Source organism: Sebastes umbrosus, chromosome 18 (genome assembly GCF_015220745.1).
Source record: "Sebastes umbrosus isolate fSebUmb1 chromosome 18, fSebUmb1.pri, whole genome shotgun sequence".
NCBI classification, from domain to species: domain Eukaryota; kingdom Metazoa; phylum Chordata; class Actinopteri; order Perciformes; family Sebastidae; genus Sebastes; species Sebastes umbrosus.
This window is the reverse complement of record NC_051286.1, coordinates 335,001-345,000: the sequence shown is the minus strand read 5'-3', so window position 1 is coordinate 345,000 and position 10,000 is coordinate 335,001. Positions and strand designations below refer to the sequence as shown.

Here is a 10,000-nt window from a genome sequence, read left to right as displayed (position 1 = left end):
GAGTGTGTGTGTGTGTGTGTGTGTGTCTGCTCTTTCAGAATAAAAGCCTGCTGACCGAGCGACACACACACACACACACACACACACACAGTAACGTGATGTATTTTAATGAGTCTCTGGCTGGCTGTCTGTAACTCAACAGGTCTGGTCTTCTTGTTCACACAGTCTGAAGCATCGCGACACGTTGGACACATTGGACATGTTGGACATGTTGGACATGTTGGACACACAACGGTTTATTTTGGTTCTTAATTTCAGAATTTTTACTATATTCAATCAGAAATGAGCTCATTTGCCAGATTGAGTTTCTGTTTAATTTGATGATGTATGTTATAATCTGAACTGTTCATCAGGAAACAGGAGAACAGCTGAGACGTTCAGAAGATGTTTTATTTTATTTCTTTGTCCAGTGACGGACGGAGCTCCAGACTGAGTCTTTACACCGGCTGCTCTGGTGACCCCAACTTCTTCATTTACGTGCACCCAAATTTCATCTCCGCTGAAGATGTTGGGTCAGGATTAGGAATCTTACCGGGGCAGGTTGTTCGAACGCCACAGCGTCGATCGCCAGAGCGTCGAACGCAGCAGCGTCAAACGCCACAGCGTCGATCGCCAGAGCGTCGAACGCAGCAGCGTCAAACGCCACAGCGTCGATCGCCACATTGCGAACGCTGCGTATGGAGGAGGTCAAAAAACAGCAGACGTTCACCCAGGAGACTTCTTGTTCATGTCCCGTGTGAAACAAGAAGAAGAATTTAAGTTACACCACATCCGGTGTTATTTGAACCCAAACCACGATCTGTTCCTGAACCTAAGGAGGTTGTTTTGATGCCTAAACCTAAACAAGTTGTTTCCTGTGAAGACAGAAGTTTATTTTGAAGACTAAGAATAACTTTTGGTAAGATATCATAAGAACCGCTGTACGAGGACAGGGAGACTGAGGACATGTTGACCGAGGACAGGGAGACCGGGGACATGTTGACCGAGGACAGGGAGACCGGGGACATGTTGACCTGGAGACCGATGGGTTTGCAGTTCCCTCAGACGGGGGAACGGCACTGCAGCATTTATCTTGATGTAAAAACAATCACTGGTTCTCTTCATTTTGAATCAGTGGTATATTTGATGGATGTGATGTCACTGGAGGAGGAGATCAGGGCAAACCCGAACCCGTCAATCATCCTCTCTCTCTCTCTCTGTAGGTGCACCACTCTTCATTACGACTCTGATCTTCCTCCAACCTCCATCATCATCACCTTCCACAACGAGGCCAGATCCACCCTGCTGCGCACCATCAGGAGGTAACACACACACACACACACACGTGCTTTATCTATTCATTATGGTAACTGGTGTTCCATGTGTGTTTTGTTCAATGCTTTTAACTTGTATTTCGTAAACAGGATTTGTATTTCTGTGAAGTTAGATGATTGATGTGTTTCCATGGTTTCTCTTTAAGTGAAGAGGTGTTTTAGTGTTAGAGGGGGATTTGTCGTGTTTCCTGCTTCGACTCTACGAGTAGATCGTTTGTGACGTAAAGCCAAAGCTGAAACGTCTAAAAATACCCTCCATCTCTGTCCCTCCATCTCTGTCCCTCCATCTCTGTCCCTCCATCTCTGTCCCTCCATCTCTGACCCTCCATCTCTGTCCCTCCATCTCTGACCCTCCATCTCTGACCCTCCATCTCTGACCCTCCATCTCTGTCCCTCCATCTCTGTCCCTCCATCTCTGTCCCTCCATCTCTGACCCTCCATCTCTGTCCCTCCATCTCTGTCCCTCCATCTCTGTCCCTCCATCTCTGTCCCTCCATCTCTGACCCTCCATCTCTGTCCCTCCATCTCTGACCCTCCATCTCTGACCCTCCATCTCTGTCCCTCCATCTCTGACCCTCCATCTCTGACCCTCCGTTCTGTCTCTCAGTCTGATGATATCAGCAGGTTGCTGCTCACACACACACCCCTCCAGGTTCTGGCCCGGGTTCAGCTCATTATACCGAGTCAGTCAGCGGGGACCGGCTCCGTCTCCTCACTATCACAGAGGACATTGTGTGTTTTCTATGTGTGTGTATGTGTGTGTGTGTGTGTGTGTGTGTGTGTGTGTGTGTGTGTGTGTGTGTGTGTGTGTGTGTGTCCTCTTCTCAAAGCTCTGCAGTTTTCAACCAATTAAAAGACAATCTGTCTCCCTGGGCCCCTCTGCTCCCTCTGGCTCTGGATCTCTGTATACACTATATATATATGTTGTGTGTGTGTGTGTGTGTGTGTGTGTGTGTGTGTGTGTGTGTGTGCCGGTGGTGACTTGGAGCTGGAAGTATTCTAGCTGCCTTTTATTTTTAGTTTGTGTATGTGGACCAGCTCCTCTCAGCATCTCTGAATATCTGAAGCTTCTTTACTGCAGCGATCAGCTTCATCTGACAAGCAAACCTGGAAAAGATCAACACGTCTTCTATTTAAAATATATATATATATATATATATTTAAATATCTGTACGGCAGCGTTAGACCCGTCAACACTTTTATTAGACGATATATTGTCCCAGAAATAATTGCGATAAACAATATAATTGTCTAAAAGAGCAGAACTCTGGTGGTGACTCTGCAGGATACGAGCTGAGTTAACAACTTTTACTTCTTTCAATCTGTTTATTTTATAATAATAATAATTAATGACTAATAATCACTCATATAATAACTGAAAAACACACTTTCCATAGCCACAATTCATATATTAACGTTAACAAACAAAACCAAAGTATGACTGTTATTAGATGAAAGCAGGCATTTTGCTCCAACATTGTCATTTAAAAACATTTTATAATTCTGATATAATGATAATATTATAACATAATAATGCGAGTTCATCCTTTCAAAGAGCAATAAACTTTTAATTCTTAAAAATATTCACACATTGAAAATGAAATGTGAAAAAAAAAATTAAAATAATGCTAAATAAATAAACAAATACAATAAAACCACACAACTAAAGCAATAAATCAAATGCATATACAGCGATAGGCCTGTCACAATAACTACTTTTCTTGGACGATATATTTTCCCAGAAATAATTGCGATAAACGATATTATTGTCATAATAAGACCGTTTCATGCCGTCTGATATAATGATAATATAATAGCTTAATAATTCAAGTAAACTCAAGTCTTAAGAGAATTCATTGGAATTGCAATGTGAAAAAATGTTGAAATATTCTAAATTAATAAAAACCTAAATAAATTAAAAATACACAACCAAAACAAAAATCGTCAGTATAGCAAAAATTAGCGATATCTGCGCAACGGCCAAGTCTTCTAACGTTTATCCTGACGTCATGTTGGCTAAACGTTGGCGACGTTCTTATGTAGACAAACATGCATGTAAACACAACAGGCGATATCGAAGTCAACGAAAATGATATCATATATCGTACGATAAGTCGCTAACGTAAGGATTATCGCGGTCATGTCCATATATATAAGTCGCTAACGTAAAGATTAAGTCGCTAACGTAAAGATTATCGCGGTCATGCCAATATGTATCGTACGATAAGTCGCTAACGTAAAGGATTATCGCGGTCATGCCCATATGTATCGTACGATAAGTCGCTAACGTAAAGATTATCGCGGTCATGCCCATATGTATCGTACGATAAGTCGCTAACGTAAAGATTATCGCGGTCATGCCCATATGTATCGTACGATAAGTCGCTAACGTAAAGATTATCGCGGTCATGCCCATATGTATCGTACGATAAGTCGCTAACGTAAAGATTATCGCGGTCATGCCCATATGTATCGTACGATAAGTCGCTAACGTAAAGATTATCGCGGTCATGTCCATATATATCGTACGATAAGTCGCTAACGTAAAGATTATCGCGGTCATGTCCATATATATCGTACGATAAGTCGCTAACTTAGACACGTTTGGACATGTTTGGACCGTCTCTTCTTGAAGGATTTGTGGTGTTGCACTCAGTTGTACAATAGAAAGGAAACAGACGTAGTTGTGTAATCAGACGTGGGAAACGTGGAACTCTGTGTAAGTGATCGGATCAGCTGTTAACATGTCTATATTCTATTCTTGATATCTTACTGGTCCGAGCCGCGGTCTCCTGTTGTCCTTCAGAGTGAAGCAGTGTCCACGTTCAGAGTCCTGCTTCACCTGGTGTCTTCACAGGAAGACTGAAGCACTTTGGTAGAAGTAGATGAGAGAAAAAGTCATCAGTGCTGCAAGAGATCACTTGACATTTACAGTTTTTTCCATGAGTCAGTGAATCACACGGAGGCAGCTGACAGCGACACAGCGCCAGCAGAGAGACCGGTGATGTGATGACTCCATGAACTCGTCTGTTCCGCTGTTTTCTGGACTTTTTAAATGTTGGAAAGCTGCACATGCAACTGTTTTTGGAGAGTGGTTGCTATGGAAACAACGTTGTTTCCAAAGTGTCTGCACTATATATATATATATATTATTATATATATATGTGTGTGTGTGTGTGTGTTTCAGACGATGTAGCAGCAGACAGTGAACTCACCGGTTGTTACCAGTCTCCTGATGGCTCCTCAGAGAGGTCAGAGTTGACTGGATCTGCAGTGTTAGTGCTTCACTTAAAGACATTCAATGGATCATCACGTGGTTTTGCAGGTTTTGGTCCATTAACTACAGATTGTGTGTAATTTAAATTACTGCTGAGCCGAAGCGAACCGTACTATTATTGGATTGATTCTCCACCTTCCACTTACAGCCGGCCTCTGGTTTCAGTTTAACTCATTACGACACAACGTCAAACTTTCAGTGAACAAGTTTCACCTTCATGTTTTCTGTTCTGTCCAAGCCCAGTTGTTGTCTCACGGTGCTGCAGTTGTGAGCATTTAAAGACAGATTCTGTGCGTTAGCAGTCGTTATCAGCCTCATAGTTGTGGGTCGGTAGGGGCCTACTACACCTACTACGTTTTAATAGTGAAACTTCAACACAACACGCTGTAAAACTGATGAAACGGTCGCTAGAGGTCGCTGTCATCTTCTTTTATCCCTTCTATCAGTGACCGCCCCTGATGATAAAACCCACTAGTGGGTGTAGCAGGCCCCTACTGGCCCACATCTATGAGGCTGATAACATCTATGAGGCTGATAACATCCATTTAACCATAACGTTCCTGCTAACTTTTTCACACTTTTATTCAGACATATATCAACCTTTTTTGGCATTTTTTCGGCCATACTTCTGCCTCTTTTTTTGGACATATTTCAGATTTTTTTCTAACTTTTTTCAGCTTTTGTTCTGACTTATTTTCTGACATATTTTGGCCATTTTTTAGTAGTTAGCATGCAGCTTTAGCTCTGCTCTGTCTAGCTCTGCTTTTCCTGTCAATGTGTGAAACCCAAAGTGTTTCCATCCTTTACTGGATGTGTAGTGTTTACCACGCTGGATTTAACATGTGAGGGTGCAGGTCGTATCCACGCTGACCCTCCAACGGTTTAGACTCTCTGAGGTTTGTTTTGGTTGACGGATACGGAACGGATATGACGTCACGTTACTCAGACTACCACAATAAAAGCGGTAACCTCCTTCTACCTCCCAGGCCCTTTTTCCCGCCCCTAATAGATGCTGCTGGTGTTCTCTTGAGCAAAGCGTTTAACCTGCTCAACAACAGCCGAGGCTGTTAGTGGCTCCTAGATGTGAGAATGTGTGAAACTGTGATAATAATAATAAAGTCCTGAGCTGAGAAACAGCCTCCATCATCACTCTGTTATGAAAAATATAATCTGCTTATTGTTATATATCGTCGTTGGATCACGGCCGAAAAGCTTACAAAAGATATTCAGACTTCTCTAAGAGGCTTTGAATCATATTTAGACAAAGACAGCAAAAAAAATGCAATCTCATTTCAAGCGTCGGTTTCATCCCGATAACAGAGAGATGATAATAAGAGGTGTTCTTCTATCTGCTATCAGTCGCTGCTCCGGAGACTCTGGAAACACTGGCAGCGTGTTGCCTACAGTTACATTAGAAAAGGCTCTCATTTAGGAGTTCTGTGGCTTCGGGGCTTTTTTTTTGCGATATGCAGGCCGAAACGAATAAGTTTGATTTCTGAGACAATGAGGGGCACTTTGAGAGCGTTTCATCTGCCGATCAAAGAGACGCCTCGTCGATATTAATCAAGCTGTGATCCCGACATTGATCTCATCTCCTCGTCTCCGCTGGGCCGGAGATAAGCAGACGAACGGAGACGAGTGTGTGTGAGGTTCCATTATTATGAAGGAGCCACAAGAGCATCATGGGAAAACCCGAGCGGGGGGGAGGAGTTCTGGATCAGCACCAGCTCAGCACTTTCTGACTCAGTGGTCCTCAATGTGCTCCGTAAAGAGAGTCGGATCACTTCAGCGGATCGCTCCAGATTTATGAGGACCGGGTCATCAGCTGGATGTGCAGCCGCTGCTTTCTACACTCCCTCCTCTTCTTCTATACCTTCATCTTCATCCCTTTCTTGTTCACCACTGGAGCAAACGTATTAACACTGAAGAGCTGCGTTCATCCAGCTTCAGCCGACAGAGAGATGACAGGATGCTGATATTTAACATTACAGTGATATACGTATATACATCATATCAGTGATGACACGTTTCATTCAACACCTTCTCACTTCAACTCGTCAAACACCGCTGCTCGGTCAGCGCCCCTCGTCATCGGAGACCGACACACGTTACTGACGATACTAACGACTCCCGTGACTAAAGACTGACGTGACAGAATAAGTCAACGTTACTGTTAGTTTCTCACGGGACATGACCAGCTGTCTCCTGGTTGAAAGTCTTGTTAGTCCCGTTATTAATACAACGTCACTGCTCCGACCGTCGGATAACGCTGCGGGTGGGTTTACATTGGTTCGTCAGATACTGACGCTAAAGGGCGCCTCAGTGTGTCGTATTCTGATGCCGAGGGGCGCTGACCAAACGGTGGGATTTGACGAATTGGGAGTGAGAGCGGGTTTTTATAAAACGTCTCATCACTGATGATCACAGCTTGTTTGAGGCGTTCTGTGATCACTGATGAGCTCATCAATACAGCGTCCACTGAATAAACACCATCAGAAGGTAATTAGTGAATATAGATATGGATCATCGTAGATCAGAAGTGAGAAGCCGTATTTACTGGCTGCAGATCTACAGCACGATGCATCACCGCTGGTTAGACTGAACAGAACCCGACGCGTCATCGAGCTGAATCAGGATTTCTCTCCAGGAACAGTTTGTGTAGATCAGCTGTGAACGGCTTCCTGTCACAGCGAGGGAGATTTGACACGCCGTGGAGGAGGAGCGGTGGAGGAGGAGCGGTGGAAGAGGAGCGGTGGAAGAGGAGCGGTGGAAGAGGAGCGGTGGAGGAGGAGCGGTGGAGGTGGAGCGGTGGAAGAGGAGCGGTGGAAGAGGAGCGGTGGAGGAGGAGCGGTGGAAGAGGAAGAGTGGAAGAGGAGCGGTGGAGGAGGAGCGGTGGAAGAGGAGCGGTGGAAGAGGAAGAGTGGAAGAGGAGCGGTGGAGGAGGAGCGGTGGAAGAGGAGCGGTGGAAGAGGAAGAGTGGAAGAGGAGCGGTGGAGGAGGAGCGGTGGAGGAGGAGCGGTGGAAGAGGAGCGGTGGAAGAGGAAGAGTGGAAGAGGAGCGGTGGAGGAGGAAGAGTGGAAGAGGAGTAGTGTGTCATCTTAAAAGATATAAAAGAATAATGTTCATTGTTAAGATGTCTGGACTTCTCATAGTCCTGAGTAGAGATTCTGTTTCTAGTAATCGTGGACCTTCGTTGGGTCCAGTGGAAGTCTTCCATCGCTGTCAGAGGTCCTGATAGAGAAATTGGTTGGAGAAAGATGGCGGGATGCGGATGAATGGAAAGAGCAGTGGATGCAGAGGTGGAAGGAAAGGAGTGATGAATTACTCCAGGAAGGTGGAGGATGGAAGAAGTGGCTGTCAGCTAACCAATCAGCCAGAGAGAGGGGGGGGTGGGGGGAGGGGGGGGGGGGGACCGAGCTGAGCTACAAACAGAAATATGGAAAAGGAGAACGCTTCAGAGAGGAGGAAGGAGAAAGAGAAGTGTGCCCCGAGCAGAGAACAGTCAAACTAATCCACCTCCTCACCTGTAGAGAACTGAGTTACTGAAAAACAATCCTGCTGCTGATTTACAATCAAACTAAACAGCACACACACACACACACACACACACACACACAGCGAGGAGAGAGATGTGTTTCTACAGGAGCCACCAGAGCAGAAGATATCGGGCTCACAGCAGCTGAAAGCATCACTTCTCAGGTGTAAATAAATCCATAAATCCAGCAGCGGCCGAGTGGCGAGACAATCTGAGACCTGTAATGGAGGGTCTGTAGCTGCGTCACGCGTTCAGCCAACACATCTGCTGCCTTCGTGGACCGGCGGAGAGAGTAAAGGCAACGCACAAACAAAAGGTGAAATAAATGGTTTAACAACCGGAGCGAGAAAAGGTTTGTTTTAGCGAGGTGATGTCTGAGTTCAGCCGGCCTGAACTAACTGGCTTCATCTGCTTCAGCAGTTAGAGAGAGAAGCAACTGTTACAGTCCGTGTAGAGCAGAAATACATCTGCATTCTGGGTTTGTCACACCGCAGAAAGATGTGTTACTGACCACCCAGCCAAAAGCTGAATGATTAAAAGAACCGCCAAGTATAGAAAATGATCTTTCTAAATCATGTAAAATCAGTATTCTGCTCTGAGACGCTGAAACCTGAAACCTGAAACCTGAAACCTCTCTGAATACATCCACGGCTGAAACCACGCCCACAAGCGGGGAAGGTGCAGCCTGTCAGGATTCCTCCGTAGCAGCGAACGAAGAGGGAAGAGCCCAGTGACGAATCGCCGTCCGACGGGCGAAGTGGGGTAATGCGGCGTACGGAACCGCTTGCCCGGTGTCGCTCGGGGGCCTGAGTCTTTCTGATTGAGGCTCAGCCCGTTGATGGTGTGAGGCCGGTTAGGGACGGCCGCTCGGTGTGGGAGGATCCCCTCGCGGGACCTCTCCCTGCCGGGCGCATTTCATCTGAGGTGGTCGGTCGGCTTGGGAAGGCTCAGGGCAAGGGGCGAGGGTGGAAGCCGCGAACTTTTCAGAAAAAGAACAAATATATACCAGACATTGGATGGATTACAATCATAAAAATACAACACAAAAACAGTGATAAAAGTGCAAATGCCTAACGTGGGGCTCGAACCCACGACCCTACGAAGGAGACTCATTTTTGCCACTCGTATCTGCCATCTCATTCTTTCAGTCACTACCCAAAGCTCACGAGCAGAGGTGAGGGTTGGATCGTAGATGGACCGGTAAATGGAGAGCTCTGCCTTCCGGCTCAGCTCCCTCTGCAGTGGCCACAGAACCGGGACGCCGCCGGGAACGTGTCTCCATCTCCCGCTCCATTTTACCCTAACTGGTGGACACGACCCCGAGATATGTAATAAATCCAGCGTATTCCAGCAGAGCACCATGACCTCAGACTCTCATCCCGACTGCTTCACACAGTGCACGCTGCAGGTCACGCTGCAGGTCACGCTGCAGGTCACGGTGTGACGAGCCAACAGAACCACATCATCTGCAAAGAGCAGAGAGAGCGTAACCTCTTCAGATAAAGAACAGAAAGCGGCAGCAGCAGCAGCAGCAGCAGCAGCAGCGGCGGTGGTAAAGCATGTAGTGGAACGAATCATCTTTTCATCCCATCGTACTCCGTGTCTCTCTTTCTTCTCCGTCTCTCTGATATGCTGCAGACACTTCTGGCGTTCTTCACCGTAACGTTCCGATCATTCATCCGACATCACAGAGAAGCCGGAGCGTTCTGGTTCTGATGAAGACCAAACAGTTTGAACTCAGTCCACACCTGCTTCCCATTCAGAGAGCCGTAGAGCAGCCAGCTAACGGACCGTCCGTCCATCTGCCTCTTCTCTAAACTGCTCGCCCTGTTCAGGGCTGTGCTGGGCTTGGATCACGTCCCAGCATGCACTTGG

The 10,000-nt window shown here is 46.2% G+C and overlaps 1 protein-coding gene across 2 annotated transcripts in view; it reads left to right on the top strand.

The window, feature by feature from the left end:
- galnt14 (UDP-N-acetyl-alpha-D-galactosamine:polypeptide N-acetylgalactosaminyltransferase 14 (GalNAc-T14)) overlaps nt 1-10,000 on the top strand; it is a 174,503-nt gene that overhangs the window by 108,889 nt on the left and 55,614 nt on the right. For both annotated transcript variants that reach the window (XM_037750347.1, XM_037750346.1), the window contains exon 3: nt 1,203-1,301. In XM_037750347.1, the coding sequence (XP_037606275.1) occupies nt 1,203-1,301 (99 nt within the window). The remainder of the gene's footprint in view (nt 1-1,202; nt 1,302-10,000) is intronic.